Here is a 16,592-nt window from a genome sequence, read left to right on the forward strand (position 1 = left end):
CACACACACACACACACACACACACACACACACACACACACACACACACACACACACACACACACACACACAATGAAAGATAAATAGATAGGCACTACACTCCACTCATCTTAAGAGATTCACAGTGTGTGTTATAGGTGCTAGATCTCTATGCATTGTTGAAGCAGAAGTACCATTGTAGTATAAATACCTAGCTAGTAGTAGTGTATAAGAGGCTCTACTGTATGTGATGCAGTAGCCTTATATAATCAGTCTGTCCTGGTCTAGAGTAGACTATACAGCCAGTGCTACTCAGAACATCTCCCCAATCAACCTGACAGACAAGGCAAAACATCACTGGAACACAACCAGACAGAGAGACACAGAGGGAGGACAGGGCAGGGTTGGGGGGATTGGGTGATGGGGAGGATGGTAAAAGTGGACAGGAGCCCTCATATTGGCACAATTGAAACAGGAAGAAAGAAGACAGGCAATGCTCCTCTTCCTCTCTCTTGTCAGTCTCTTGTTTTTTTGTTTGTGTGTGTGTGTGTGTGTGTGTGTGTGTGTGTGTGTGTGTGTGTGTGTGTGTGTGTGTGTGTGTGTGTGTGTGTGTGTGTGTGTGTGTGTGTGTGTGTGTGTGACAAGATCTCCTGGTTTTAACAATTTGACTTAAAATTCCAACGTTTGTCCACATTTCTCCAAACGTCAAATTGTGTGTGTGTGTGTTGTGTGTGTACTGATACTGGTACACTGAAAAACATACATTTGCATTTCCTTTCCTCTAGTAATTAGCTACTATTTCAAAATGTATCCCTATGTATTATTCATAAGCATACAGACAGCAAAATAAAACATTTGCCCTCTCAATGCATGCTGTATCTTTTCATAAAGCTTTGCAGTTGGTAACAAATGGCAGGTGTTGTTGTGAGTATGTCTGAGTGGATGAGCACCTGTGTGTGTTTGTGTGTGAAAGTGTTGTGTGTGTGTGAAAGTGTTGTGTGTATGTATGTATGTATGTATGTATGTATGTATGTATGTATGTATGTATGTATGTATGTATGTATGTATGTATGTATGTATGTATGTATGTATGTGTGTGTGTGTGTGTGTGTGTGTGTGTGTGTGTGTGTGTGTGTGTGTGTGTGTGTGTGTGTGTGTGTGTGTGTGTGTGTTTGTACTGTCAGCTAGCTTGTGAAAAAAATGAACATAGGGAATAAATGTCTCCTGCAGGCTAGAGGATAAATGGAATCCTCTTGATTAGTGTGAGGAGATGAACACCCATTCACCTCCTTTAACAAATGATTAGAGAAATAACAAACCAAACTGGTATCTCCCCATGCAATTAAACAGTCCACCTTCACTGCTCTCCTCTCCCTTCCACCTAGATCAAATAAACCATGCTAAATGTATCTGTCTCTTTCCTCTAACCTCTACTAGCCACACACCTCCCCAGGCTACTATGACCTGTGTAGAGCAGCAAGATAGCCCACACACGATGGTGTGTATGACAAATAGAGAGAGAGAGAGAGAGATAAAGGGGAATGGGAAAGAGGAGAGAAAGTTAGAGCCGACTCCGTTAGCTTATTCCGAGCCAACAGCTAACTGAAGACTTTTGACTTGTAGAACATGACTTTACCCTTCATAAGGTTAAGCTAAGGAGCATTAGAAAAGGTGAAAGCAGTAGATAGTGTGCAGAACAGCCACATCGCCCAGTCAAGAGGAGAGCTGGGCAGAGAACTCCCTGCCTGGCTCCCTTCCTCCATCCCTGGGTACAGAATAAAAACTACTCAGGACAGTAGTGTTCGGCTACAGAAAATATAAACAAATATCGCAGTAACATATGAGAGTAACTCTGTCTTGAATGCGACAACTGCTTTACAAGAAGAGATTGTGAGTCGCTAAACATTATCATTATCCTCATCATCATCATTATCATATCCTCATCTTTCTCCTCATCATCATTGTCATGGTGACCTACCTGGTTGTAGCTGTGCACGGCCCCTCCGACCTGTCCACTGCGCTGTGGGGTTGCCGCTGCAGCACTGTCGCTAAGGGCGAGGGTCTGGTTGCTATGGTAGCTGGCGGAGTACTGGAGCGAAGCCTCTGGGGTGGAGTTGAGCTGCAAAGAACTCTGGGAAAGAAGAGCTGGGGAGGGAGAGAGAGAGAGAGAGAGAGAGAGAGAGAGAGAGAGAGAGAGAGAGAGAGAGAGAGGGAGGGAAGGAAGGAAGGAGAGAGATGCAGCTATTTAGAACAGGCAGTGCAGCGTTTCAGCCCTCAGTGATTTAGAAAAAGCATACATCATTTATCAGGAGAGGGAGAGGAGGAGAGGGAGGATGGGGTGGAGGAGTGGATAGGGGTTATAGGGGAGGAGGAGAGGGAGGAGGGGGTAGATAAGGGTTTACAAGGGAGGAGGAGAGGGAGGAGGGAGTGGATAAGGGGTTACAGGGGAGGAGGAGAGGGAGGAGGGGGTGGATAAGGGGTTACAGGGGAGGAGAGGGAGGAGGGGGTGGATAAGGGGTTACAGGGGAGAAGGAGAGGGAGGAGGGGGTGGATAAGGGTTTATAGGGGAGGAGGAGAGGGAGGAGGGGGTGGATAAGTGTTATAGGGGAAGAGGAGAGGGAGGAGGAGTGGATAGGGGGTTATAGGGGAGGAGAGGGAGGGAGGAGGGGGTGGATAAGGGGTTACAGGGGAGGAGGAGAGGGAGGAGGGGGTGGATAAGGGGTTACAGGGGAGGAGGAGAGGGAGGAGGGGGTGGAGAAGGGGTTATAGGGGAGGAGGGGAGGGAGGAGGGGGTAGATAAGGGTTTACAAGGGAGGAGGAGAGAGAGGAGGGGGTGGATAAGGGTTTACAAGGGAGGAGGAGAGGGAGGAGAGAAGATGAGGGAAATAGGGAAATAAGGTAAAGTAGGAAAAAGTGGAAGGCAGAGTATCGGAGGTAGAAAGGAGGAAAAGAGAAGGTGACCTCAGAGGAGAGGAGGAGAGATGAGAGGAGCAGAGAAGGAGAGAGGAGAGGAGCAGAGAAGAAGAGAGGAGCAGAGAAGGAGAGAGGAGAGGAGGGGATAGATGAGAGGAGAGGAGCAGAGAAGGAAATAGGAGAGGAGCAGAGAAGAAGAGAGGAGCAGAGAAGTAGAGAGGAGAGGAACAGAGAAGGAGAGATGAGAGGTGCAGAGAAGAAGAGAGGAGCGGAGAAGGAGAGATGAGCGGAGAAAGAGAGGAGAGGAGCAGAGGAGGGGAGGGGAGAGGAGCGGAGGAGGGGAGAGGAGAGGGGGGGATGGGTGAGAAATTGTGAGGAGAGTAAGCGAGCATGCATTTCTCTCTTTAATCACAGCTCTATCTCTCTCACGTTCTCTCTTTCCTTCTGTCATTTATGCGTTGGCGTCTCTCAGCCTAGAATTGTTTAATTTGTGATCTGGGCTGTGTGGAGTAATGTCACTATCAACTGTGGCATGTTTAAACACACACACACTGGACCTAAGCATGTTTACACTATCAGTCTCCATCAGCATCAGAATGCTAAGCATTCTGGGTCAACACAACACATTCCCTTAGAGAGCAACACTCTACAGGGACGAGAGGGAACAAACACACCCACCCTCCATTTGAGAGGAGCACTGCTGGGTGAAGAGGCATACATTCTCCAGAGCGAGGAGAACAATACTGTTGTCCTCTGTCACACACACACACACACACACACACATAGGTGCACACGTACACACACAGGGATAAGGGGCAGGGTTGGGCTGGGCTTACTTAACGGTAGTTAGGTCCATGAGGTGTGCTATATCTCACTGTGCTTAAATATATCAATCACAGGCTTTTCCTACTCCCTATTGGAGAGAAAAATACTCTCTCTCCCTCACCCCCTCCCCTCCTCTCTCTCTCTCTCCCTCACCCCCCCCTCTCCCTCTCTCTCTCTCCCTCACCCCCTCTCTCCTCTCTCTCTCTCTCTCTCACCCCCTCTCCCTCTCCCTCTCTCGCTCTCTCTCCCTCACCCCCCTCCCTCTCTCTCTCTCTCTCTCCCCCCTCTCCCTCTCTCGCTCTCTCTCCCTCACCCCCACCCTCTCTCTCTCTCTCTCTCTCTCTCATATTGTCCCTCTCGCTCCCTTTGATGTTTATGTCAGCAGAGCACACACACCATACCACAAACACAGTTTTCATCTGAGCCACTCTCTCTTTGTCTGACATTTAGTTGAAAGTTGTGTGTAACTCACCAGAAGTGCTCTTAGGCTTTTTAGGCTTTTACATTTCTCTACATAACCAACAGGAAATGACAGCCTTTAACCACCATCTCTACCACCTCTGGAAATAAAATGCAGGACTATATTCCCAAAAAAAGAGGGGGGGGGCTATCTAGAACCTAAAAGGGTTCTTCAGCTGTCCTCATAGGAAACCCTTTGAAAAACCTTATTTGGTTCGGGGTAGAACCCTTTTGGGTTCCATGTGGAACCTTTAACATATAGGGTTCTACATGAAATCCAATAGGGTTTCACCTGGAACCAAAAAAGGGTTTTACCTGGAACCAAAAGGGGCTTAACCGGGAGCCAAAAAGGGTTCTCCTATGGCAGGGATGGGCATCTTTGATGGGGGTGGGGGCCACAGAATTTCTGAACTCATCATGAGGGATCGCAGTTGCACGCAGGTCTGCGTACCCACATGTGCAGACCCCCCCCCACCCCCACCACCACCACCACATTGCAAGATTATTTTTTTAGCAGCTCTCCTCTTGACAGTGTAGAGCCATTTTGTTTTTGTTTTAGAGGTAATTTCTACACATTTTTCTATAGGGTGGAGAGAAATGTTTGCCATTTTAATATGATATCTGTGTCAGACTGACTATCAAAATTACGCGGCCGGTAATTCAACCATGATAACAAGTTTAGATAGCTGGCCGCTAGGCCAATCTATAAAATGTTTAGTTGACGGAGGCTAATTGAATGACTATCAGTGACTGGCATAACAAGAGAAAAACTGCAGATGAACAAACAAATGTCAAACTTGAACCTTGTGGTATTCTACGACCTCAACTGAGTACAAAAAAATACATTGATCCAAGGGCCTTCAAAAGGGGGGCAGCCTGCCCATCCCTGTCCTATGGGGACAACCGAAGAACCCTTTTTTCTAAAGCTGTGTTCGAAATACTCATACGAACCGCACTGACTGTACTATTTATGACGTAAATGAAGTATGTAGTATGCTTATTGGTCATAGTATGGATATAGTTAGTATGCTAAATGTTTCAAATTATTTCGTACTATATTCGGCAAAATTTGAAGTATTTCCGTGCTTTTGGGGCCCATAATGCAAATCTTCAGAAAATGGGCGTGGCTTCACAAGAATTTCAGATTTGAAGAAAAAGTCAGACGAGCGGATAACAAATGTAAATACAAAAAGTAAATATTCATTAATTTAACAAATTATGACAAATGTTGAGAACATGTTGAGCAATGGAATAAAACATTTAGGACTTTTCAAATAAGTTACGTTACACGTTGTGTTGCCTGACAATTTGTTAGGTATGCTAGCCTTACGAACCGCATAGCATATCATTACAGCAGTTGCTTGTATGTACCGGTATGTGTTAGCTACCTAATGTTAGGTTAGTATGGTATTTGAATACAGCTTAAGAGTGTACACTTGGTTCTCTGTGTTTTGGTTTAAGTGTCATCTTTTTAGAAGCACTACCTCTCTACACAAGTTAAACTCTCCATGTTCTCTCGTTTTGCTGTAAGCCTGGGAATCCAAACAGCCCTTCACCCCCTGAACTCCCTTATGATGCCAACAAACACATCAATATGTTTTCAGCTAAAATGAGAGAGAGAGGACTGTTCTATCCTTAATCTGTCTCTGTGTAGTCGGGGATTAAAACTATCTGCAGTAAAGTTTCACAGCAACCTCCTCTCGTCTCCTCCACCCATCTCCTCTCCTGCTCTAGGTTCCTATGAATTATTAAACAAACGCCACTTTGTGCTTCACAGCGAGAGGGGGAATGTCCCACACACGCACGCACGCACACACACACACACACACACACACACACACACACACACAAGCCTGTATATGCTGTTTTGTATATCGGCTTTTTGTGTAATATAATGTTGTCTGCTTCTGAACTGACAGAGGAAAATCCAAACCGAGGGTGTTCTGTTCTTTCCAACTAAATAGTCCCCTCGACTCTCAGTGGAATGACTGTCATTTTGAGGACTATTAGGAGAGATACACTACATTTATAAACCACTCTCCTTCTATCAAAAGGAAAAGTCTGTGTGTGCATCAGTAAGACTAAACGGTTTGGTTTGGGTTTCTTTTGTAATATATCATTTCTGAAATGGGCTCTCAGTAAATACAAACTGATGGCTAAACCTCTTTGGGGTAGCATTGACGACAGAGAGATGGAAATGTCTTACAAATGTGATTGTGTTATTTATTCCGTGTCCCTAAATGAGCTCTTAGCGGGAAGTTGCACCAGAGGAAACACATCAATATATAGGAAGAGACTGAAGAAAGAATGGTAACGTTACACACAAACACACCCTGTCATATTAAAATAAGAGTTGTCCTCACGTTCTCCTGTGTTGTATTGATGAGGGTCCAGTATTCCAGACTCCTGCAGGGATCTGATGCAGGAGTCGACCAGCTCCAGTCCTGTGGTCAGCTCATCCTCTATGTCCTTCTGGCCATCAGCTGGACAGGAAACAGGAAACAGGGGGAACAGGTTAGTCTGGGTCACAGTCGTGATACAACCTCCACAAAGGGTGTGTATTTTCAATGTCACACAAATTTGATGATGTCCATGTCGGTGATATCTGGTTGTATTCTTAGGAAATATGCATAATAAAATGTTATACAGTGATTATCAATAAAAACGGCTTATAAAAAGTAAAGTATTTGACGTTTAGCCTACCTTGGATGTTCCAGCGAAACTGCTCATCTGCCGAACTGCAAGACAACAGTTGAGGTTAAGAAAAATAACTCATAATATGGAGTTTATTATACAGTAATATACTGTAACCTCATAGTTCATTGTTGTTATCAAATATTCAAACTGTTTACTGTTTACAGCTGAGGTAAAAAAAAAAATTAAAAAAAAGCTGTAATAGCAGTGGTCAGAGATTCAGCACCATTGAAGTGGACAGCGACTGAATAGGAATTCTGAAGTTCAGCACCAACAGAACAGAAGACAGCGGCCGTCCGGACTACAGCCACTCACCACCAGGAGACCACAGCAAGGCCTTACCAGGAAGGAAGTCAGAAGTTTACACAAACCTAGAAGTGGAAGGCTCCCCAAGACCTCTGCTAGCGATCCTGACTTTTTCAAACCTTATAATTGTCAATAATAGGGAATAAATTGCAAGTAAACAAAAATATAACTTTCCATTGTTTCTGTGAAATCGCTGTCACATCCTCTTTATTTTTCTGGATCAGGGATAGACCACGCTAGGAGGCTAATGTTGCTCTGTTAGCTAGCTCCCAAGGACAATCAATGAGAGCCAGTAACAGAGTGATTTCCTCTTGAGAGAACAAAGCTGAGTACAAAGCTGAGTATATAAAATGAACAGTAAACATTACGCTCCCAAACGTTCCAAAGCAATAGAAACATTCCAAATGTCATATAATGGCTATGTACAGTGTTATAACGATGTGCAAATAGTTCAAGTACAAAAAGGAAAATAAATAAACATAAATACTATATTTACAATGGTGTTTGTTCTTCACTGGTTGCCCTTTTCCTATGGCAACAGGTCACAAATCTTGCTGCTGTGATGGCATCAGAATTGGATTTGTTTTCGTATTCTTTGTGTGTCTGTCTAATCTGAAGGAAATATGTGTCTCTAACATGGTCATACATTTGGCAGGAGGTAGGAAGCTCCGTTTTCACCTCATTTTGTGGGCAGTGTGCACATAGGCAGACCTGGATCTCAAGAGAAGACAGGCTATGGCAGCCTCTCTCAATTCCAAGGCTATACTTACTGAGTCTGTACATAGTCAAGCTTTCCTTCATTTTATGTCAGTCAGGTATTCAGTCAGGTATGGTCAGGTATTCTGTCACTGTGTACTCTCTGTTGAGGGCCAAATAGCATTCTAGTTTGTTCAGATGTTTTGTAGATTCTTTCCAATGTGTAAAGTAATTATCTTTTTGATTTCTTATGATTTGGTTGGGTCTAATTGTGTTGCTGTCCTGGGGCTCTGTGGGGTCTGTTTGTGTTTGTGAACAGAGCCTCAGCACCAGTTTGCTTAGGGGACTCTTCTCCAGGTTCATATCTCTGCTTTGTATAGAAGGTTTGGGAATCACTGTCACATTCGTCGTATGAGTGAGACCAAGGCACAGCGTGGTATAGGTACATTCTATTTTAAAGAATGAAACACTTAACAAAAACAACAAAAACAACGAACGAAACATGAAACTATACAAATTAGTGTAGACAGGCATCTAAAAAATAGTCAAGACCCCACAACACAAATGAGGAAAATGGCTACCTAAATATGATCCCCAATCAGAGACAACGATAAACAGCTGTCTCTGATTGAGAACCATATCAGGCCAACATGGACATACAAAAACCCCTAGACATACAAAACCCCTAGACATACAAAAACTAGAGTACCCACCCTAGTCACACCCTGACCTAACCAAAATATATAGAAAAACAGAGATATCTAAGGTCAGCGCGTGACAATCGCTTCCTTTTAAGTGGTTATAGAATTTAACGTCTCTTTTCTGGATTTTGATAATAAGCAGGTATCTGCCTAATTCTGCTCTGCATGCATTATTTTGTGTTTTTTGTTGTACACGGGATATTTCTGCAGAATTCTGCATGCAGAGTCAGTTTGGTGTTTGTCCCATTTTGTGAATTCTTGGTTGATGAGCAGACCCCAGACCTCACAACCATATAGGGTAATGGGTTGTATAACTGATTCAAGTATTTTAACCAGATCCTAATAGGTATGTCAAATTTTATGTTATTTTTGATGGCGTAGAAGGCCCTTCTTGCCTTGTCTCTCAGATCGTTCACAGCTTTGTGGAAGTTACCTGTGGCGCCGATGTTTAGGCCGAGGTATGAATAGCTTTTTGTGATATCTCTCTCTCTCTCTCAGAAACACTATAGCAGGCTATGCAGAAACACACAATTAGAGGGATAACTGGGTCACGAGCTCCCCTCGTGATCCTGGTGATCACATAGACCACGGCAGTGTGTGTACGTGTGTGTGTGTGTGTGTGTGCACCCAGGTCTTGCCCCTAATTGCACTGCAGTTGAGCTTCCAGTGTAAAATAGATGGAGGACATTACAGAGGGAGAAAGAGGGAGAGGGGGGAAGAGGGAGAAGGAGAGTGGGGGGAAGAGGGCTGGAGAAGTTAAGTATTTAATTTAAAAAAATGACAATGTTTTTATTCCGGCCTGCCTGGATCCTCTATTGGGGCTGTTGCGGTGACCGTATTAAAGCCACACCTGCGGTCACGAGTAATGAAGGCACAGTAATTAGGCTTCTCCAAGTTCTGATGCTGCTGATGGTCATTAGTAGCCTACCAAACGTGCTAACTGCCTGGTACTCAGCACTCTATTGTCCCTGTAACCACTCTGACAGCAATGCAAATGTATTCAAAAATCTAATCAAACACTTGAGAGCCAATGTGCTCGTGTTGCGCAACATTTCTATTGGCTATGCAATCGAGGGAGAAAACAGAGTGATGGCCTCTAATAAAAATACAAAGCTTCCTATAGGCAAGGCCTACTATATTTATTTCTCAACTTTCCTAATATTAAGCACATTGGTTCTCTTTACAACAGGAGAATAGCCTAACTGGCTGGCATGAAAATGAACCAGGGGAAACGCTTCCCCCATTCACCATATAAGTGCATAGATGACATGTATGTTTCCCCCTGCCCCAGTCTTGAGACAGAAGCATGATAATGGTCCATTCTAAATCAAAACCAATGTCACACATATATTATTTAGTATATGTAAAGACAAGATTAAATCAAGAATAGTCTGATGGGTGACAATATTAGTTTATCACTTGTGAATGATGCCCAGCATAAGAAAAAATGCCTTTTTCCCCAACTTTTTCGAATCATAGTCATGTAGCCAAGCACATATGCCTATATGTTTTTATAAGGTTTGTACAAACTAAAGTGGCCAAACTTCTTAAAATTAAGCACATTAATCCGCTTTACAAGGGGTGTAGAGCCTAACTGGCATATATAAGCAACATGTGAGTTTCCAGTTTGGGGAAGATCATTTTCACCATAAAAATGCACCTTTATAATAAAAACATTACATGCATAATTGCATTTGTGGTCACTTTTGATAATGGTGTTTTCCGCTAATGGAACATTAGCGCTTATAGCCTTCTACCATGTTCGCACTGCTGCACTTATAGCCTACTGCCATGTTCGCACTGCTGCACTTATAGCCTTCTACCATGTTCGCACTGCTGCACTTATAGCCTACTGCCATGTTCGCACTGCTGCACTTATAGCCTACTGCCATGTTCGCACTGCTGCACTTATAGCCTACTACCATGTTCGCACTGCTGCACTTATAGCCTACTACCATGTTCGCACTGCTGCACTTATAGCCTACTACCATGTTCGCACTGCTGCACTTATAGCCTACTGCCATGTTCGCACTGCTGCACTTATAGCCTAATACCATGTTCGCACTGCTGCACTTATAGCCTACTACCATGTTCGCACTGCTGCACTTATAGCCTACTACCATGTTCGCACTGCTGCACTTATAGCCTACTACCATGTTCGCACTGCTGCGATGAATATGTGCAGAAATTGCTGAATAGTTTATGCTTGTGGTTGTATTAATTTGGGATCTATCGCATCCCACAACTGTCCCAGACTATGTTTGTAATATTTATTTCTCGCACACATAATAGAATAAATTGACTTTTGTACTATGTGGGATAGTAGATTGACATAGACTAGTTCTTCCAATATCTTCAATATGCACCTCGGAATTGGATAAGAATGTGCACAGTTGCGTCCCAGATGTGTCTGTCTTCACTTGTAGCTTGTGAGAAAGGCCAGATCACATGATGGAGAGCCATGCGAGAGAGAAGCGCTTCGGATTTCGCAGGACACTCAGGGAGAAGGGCACAATGGAGCACTTCGGGCCGCAAAAGGAATCAATTTTTTTAGGGTGCATTACAGCCACAAAGGAGATGCCTCTGTGAAATTTAAGGCATTATCAAGTGCTTGTCAAAATATGAATGAGAGACTTTTGAAGAGTGTACAGCCTGAGCAAAACAAAAAGCAGAGCTCATGCCTTTCAAGATACTTTTTTCAAATCATCATTAGTCTCATCATGCAGCCTTACAATGTATTAAAAATCAAAACATATATCCCAACATTTGTTGAACAACTGAAGTTACATTAATAACTCTAAATTAAGCATATAGGAGTACATAATTCTTTGTTAAAGCCCAAAATAAACAGGGTTAGGTTACAACTCTTACAGTCTTCCCGAGTCCTTGTGACGAAGAACAGATACGTGAAAATTATACAAAGGTACATTGTGCTCTCATGCAACAGACATCAAGATTTACATGGCGCCAAATGTCTGTCTCTAGTTCATTTACTGCTTGCTTATACAAAAATACTAATACAACCTAGAATACTAAATCTTCTCTTTAAATAAACTGGAGATTGGGTCTCCCTGGCACCAACAGACAGGCACACCGACACTAATCATGGAATGGAATGTTGTCTTATCACCAAGCCATCGTAAATCTACTGTCAACGTTAAATCTCAGAGGCTTCTCCCTTTTCACACAGACACAAGAGAGTTCTAAGAACCCTATTATGTTGCCTCTAAGAAAAACGAGTGTGAGAACTTAACATAATGTTGTAATTCTATGACACCATGCTGCGTTGTGTGCCTCTTGAGTAAATCTGATCTGAAAAAAACATTTCAGGCTTTTCCGTTAAGACAACTGGAGTTTATGCACACCTTGTAATCAAAATTCTAATCTTAATTGGTGCGTTTCAAATTGTCCTTTTGTGAGGCGCAGCCCGGAACTAGTTCTGTACGATGGTGAGTGGTGGGTTGATAAACCAGGTGGATCCTCCGTCATCTTTTCAATCTCCAGTTTGGCAACATTTTGGCTTCCCACTACAACGCCGATTGACAGACTTGTGGATGAAACGTTAATAGGATGTCGCCACTGCTCAACGAGCCTATGCAGCTGCCAACACCGACACATTTACACCGAAATCACCCACGTATTCTTACCACCGGAGCAAGATAGGAACAGAAAGAAACAACAATACAACCTCCCCTCTGCATTCAAGCAGCCCTTCGCAGCTGATTCTAACCGGGCCAAAGAAATGACAAGAGCGAAAGGTTTTTGTAGCCGCGGATATACGCCCACTCTTGGTGGTTGAGAATAGGAGTTTCAGCACGTCGTGAAAGTGCTTGAGCCACATTACGAACTTCCCTCTAGAACCCATTTCAGCAAATAGATAGTACTTGCTGTATATAAGCAAGCCAAAGCTGAAGTTGCCAATTAATTGGCCCCTGCACCCTGTGTTGCGCTTACTACAGATGAATGGAGCTCCAGGGCCACAGAGAGCTACTTAACAGTGACATCCCATCACATTACCACAGAGTGGGAGATGAGAAGTACCGTGCTAAAGACATGCCCCTTTTATGATAGTCACACAAGTGTGCATCTTTTTCTCTGTGCAACCAAGCATTATAACATAAGCCTATTCAATGCCTGAGTCATGTTAACATATTGATTTCGCAGTCATATTGCTTGTTTTCACAATCAGGAAAACCAGCACCTTGTATTTTCTTAAATGAACAATAATGAACTACAGTAACTGTTGGCATTTCATTTTCCCGCTGTACCGAAACTTAACTGAACCGTGACCCCAAACCTACAGTACAAACTGTTTCAGCCCTAATGCTTGGGTTTAGTTTCCCTGGCACTAATCCCATTCAAGTTATGGGACCTATATTAACATCTTCATGTTCAAATCATCTAGAAGTGACTCTGTTGGGCTTCACAATACATTTTAGATACATTCAGATGATTTGGAAATTATGTGCAAAAAATGCTAACATTGGTCCCATGACTTAAATCGGATTTGTGCCACAAATGCTAAAACTTTAGCATGTGGAAACAGTGTCATTTGAGTGAAATATCTGTCTAAGGTAAAGGTTAAGGTTTGTGTAGGGATACAACAGAAACAACTCAACGGTTAAGCTTAGACGTTGATTCCGAATGGTAAAGGTAAGGGTTAAGGTTTGGAATAGGATTGAAACAAACAAACAAAAATGTGTGCCTACCACTGGGATTGAACACATGACCTTTGGAGCAGAGCTTGCGACTTATGCCCATCTGCCACCCTCGTCCATAATGCCCTAGCAAGCCGCAAGTCTACTTGATAGTAATAGCGCTCACCGTTGCCCCTAGAGGCAAGATTTGAATACATCTCCCGACATGCTGGGGACATGGAAAAATGTCAAATATCACATTGTATCTTGAGTGACCTGGCTGGAATATTGACATTGGTGTCCATAGGTTATGGCACACTGCACACTTTAGCTGTGAGTGAATGAGCGTTCTTACACAGTTAGATAACAAGTGTGTGTGTGTGTGTGTGTGTGACAACGTTGTTCGAGAAGGGGTTAACTGCAGGTCAACACATTCATAAATTTCGAGTAATCCCAGGTTTGACAGCATTACTGGACCCACCACACACTGGTTGGGCCACCCTAGGTGGAAACCCAGTGGGAATAACCAGCTGTGTTAGTCCCTATAATCTGTGTTAATCCTAGTCTGTGAACAGCAGAGCAGCGTAATTCCCCCAATCCCACTAAAGTACCAAATTATCATCTCTGTTAATCCCAATGAAACCCTGACATAGAATTCTAGATTGGAGAGTGTCCACTCCTAATTCCACTGCCACAGTACGGGGCTAGTGTGTGTCTCATATTTTTATGTGTAGTTATACGTACTCACAAAGCAGTATTTAACATTTTTACCACCGTAACATTTCATATTCTCATCATGGACAAAATGTTATGGGGCGCACATTATGCCACATAATCTCTCCATGGTGTATTATGCATTGTGGAGTTCTTTCATTATCTGTATCTGCACAGAGGGAAGCATCATATCAGCGTAAAGATAATAGCAGGGTCATTTTAGCTGGAGTTAACAGATGTTTTAGCACCAATGCGGGGAAACTAACAGGTGTGTTTTAAAATGTAATTATCAGCAGTAACACCCAAGCACACACGTTCATATGCACTCACACACACATACACACACAAACAGTCTTGTCTAACTAACCTTGCGGGGACACACAATTCAGTCCCATTCAAAATCCTATTTTCCCTAACCTTTATACACACACACACACACACACACACACACACACACACACACACACACACACACACACACACACACACACACACACACACACACACACACACACACACACACACACAGTTAAGATACAAAATCAACTACCATAATTCAAATCTCTCTCCCTCTCCACCCAGGAGTTTTCACATTGTTTTGAATTTGACATTTGCATTCACATTGTCTCGTCCTCTCAATGTGCTCAAGCCCAAACAGTGCTTATTGACAGGCTGTCATTACCGTGACGAACTGGAACAGTGTTTCTGTGACAACAATCAGTGTGCAGATGTGTATTAATGGAAATCCAGCTTTCACACAGTTTTATTTATACCATCAATAGCAGGCCAAGTTTAGCAGGCCAGATGGGGATTACTTCTATGTAAAGCCTAAATGACATCTAATAACTTGATACAGTGCCTTGCGAAAGTATTCGGCCCCCTTGAACTTTGCGACCTTTTGCCACATTTCAGGCTTCAAACATAAAGAGGAGGAGGAATGGGGAAAAATTTCAGTCTCTCGATGTGCAAAACTGATAGAGACATACCCCAAATGACTTACAGCTGTAATCACAGCAAAAGGTGGCGCTACAAAGTGTTAACTTAAGGGGGCTGAATAATTTTGCACGCCCAATTTTTCAGTTTTTGATTTGTTAAAAAAAATGGAAATATCCAATAAATGTTGTTCCACTTCATGATTGTGTCCCACTTGTTGTTGATTCTTCACAAAAAAATACAGTTTTATATCTTCATTTCAGGCTTCAAACATAAAGATATAAAACTGTATTTTTTGAAGAATCAACTGAAATCATGAAGTGGAACAACATTTATTGGATATTTCCATTTTTTTTTAACAAATCAAAAACTGAAAAATTCGTGCAAAATTATTCAGCCCCCTTAAGGTAGCGCCACCTTTTGCTGTGATTACAGCTGTAAGTCATTTGGGGTATGTCTCTATCAGTTTTGCACATCGAGAGACTGAAATTTTTCCCCATTCCTCCTCCTCTTTATGTTTGAAGCCTGAAATGTGGCAAAAGGTCGCAAAGTTCAAGGGGGCCGAATACTTTCGCAAGGCACTGTATAATACCTCTAATCCATAACCGCGGGAGGTAGGGGTGCTGAAGGTTCTGCAGCATCCCCTGAAAAAACTATATTTTTTAAATCACTAAAGTAGTTCACTGGGCCTTTACTAGTCCTGTTTTAGCGGGCCAATTTAGCCGTCTGTAAATCAGGCAACAAAACAACATTCTGCCCAATTTCTCTGCCACTGACAGTCTAGTGTTGAATTGCATTATAGCCTATCATCCAAAACCACAATGCATGTTTTGGGTTGCTTGGGGGTTGCGCAATTGGCACATAATGTAAAAGCACGTTTTTTTTAAATTCTCAAACAAAACCCAATTCGTGTAATATAGCCTATTCCTTTTTTCCTAAGAATATCACCAAATCATTTCCCAAAATTAGTTATTGTAACAATGATGGCATTTACCTGGCTATAAACTAGATGATGCCAATTGAGGCAAAACTTTTTGCGTTCCCGTTGGACATTCCTGCATCCAAACGCATGTGTAACGTCTTCTTCCAACTCACACTCTCAAACATCTCAAACACGTAGATCCCCTGAACGCAGCTCACGCCCCAGATCCCAATCACCTGAATTCTGATCACCTGTTCACACACCTGTAGGTAATTTACACACACTATTGAGTTCAGTTCATTGCACCCCATCACTGTGAGGTATTGTTTGTATTTGTCCACATTCTATTCGGAGAGCTGTTAATCTCAATATTAGTCCTCCTGTTTATCGTAGTTTTTGGACATCCTCAATAACAATGTTTTTTGTCTATTCCCTGCCTGTACTTTTGCCTATCTGATTTCCTGTCATCAACCTCTTGCCTGATCTCACTACGTCATTAGCCTTCCCCCTGCCTTTACTGTTACCTGTATGGACTCCCTTCTGCCTGTCCCTGGACCCAGCTACCTGTCTCCTTCTGTGGTCCTTTCCCAATAAACATCTGCTGCATCTTGCGCTTGAAACCAGCGTCTGTCTCCTATCGTATTCATTACAGCATGCATGTGTTGGACCATTGCTTTGTTGATGGCACAGGAATGGCCAGTTCTAGATCTAAGTTTCTTAATTTTAAAAAAATGACTAAGGGAAAGGCTTCTCTGTTTGTGTGGCATCGCTGCAATGCAAAAACAGTGGGGAGAACCAGTATTTGATACACTG

General features: G+C 42.9%; 1 protein-coding gene across 1 annotated transcript in view; it reads right to left on the reverse strand.

Annotated features, from left to right (window-relative positions):
- ctnnd2a (catenin (cadherin-associated protein), delta 2a) overlaps positions 1 to 16,592 on the reverse strand; it is a 396,841-nt gene that overhangs the window by 227,270 nt on the left and 152,979 nt on the right. Inside the window, exons 4-6 of the mRNA XM_042298940.1 lie at positions 6,880 to 6,914; positions 6,540 to 6,659; positions 1,958 to 2,124 (exon numbers count right to left, since the gene is read on the reverse strand). Of these exons, the coding sequence (XP_042154874.1) occupies positions 1,958 to 2,124; positions 6,540 to 6,659; positions 6,880 to 6,914 (322 nt within the window). The remainder of the gene's footprint in view (positions 1 to 1,957; positions 2,125 to 6,539; positions 6,660 to 6,879; positions 6,915 to 16,592) is intronic.

This window comes from Oncorhynchus tshawytscha, linkage group LG16, assembly GCF_018296145.1.
Source record: "Oncorhynchus tshawytscha isolate Ot180627B linkage group LG16, Otsh_v2.0, whole genome shotgun sequence".
Lineage (NCBI taxonomy): Eukaryota > Metazoa > Chordata > Actinopteri > Salmoniformes > Salmonidae > Oncorhynchus > Oncorhynchus tshawytscha.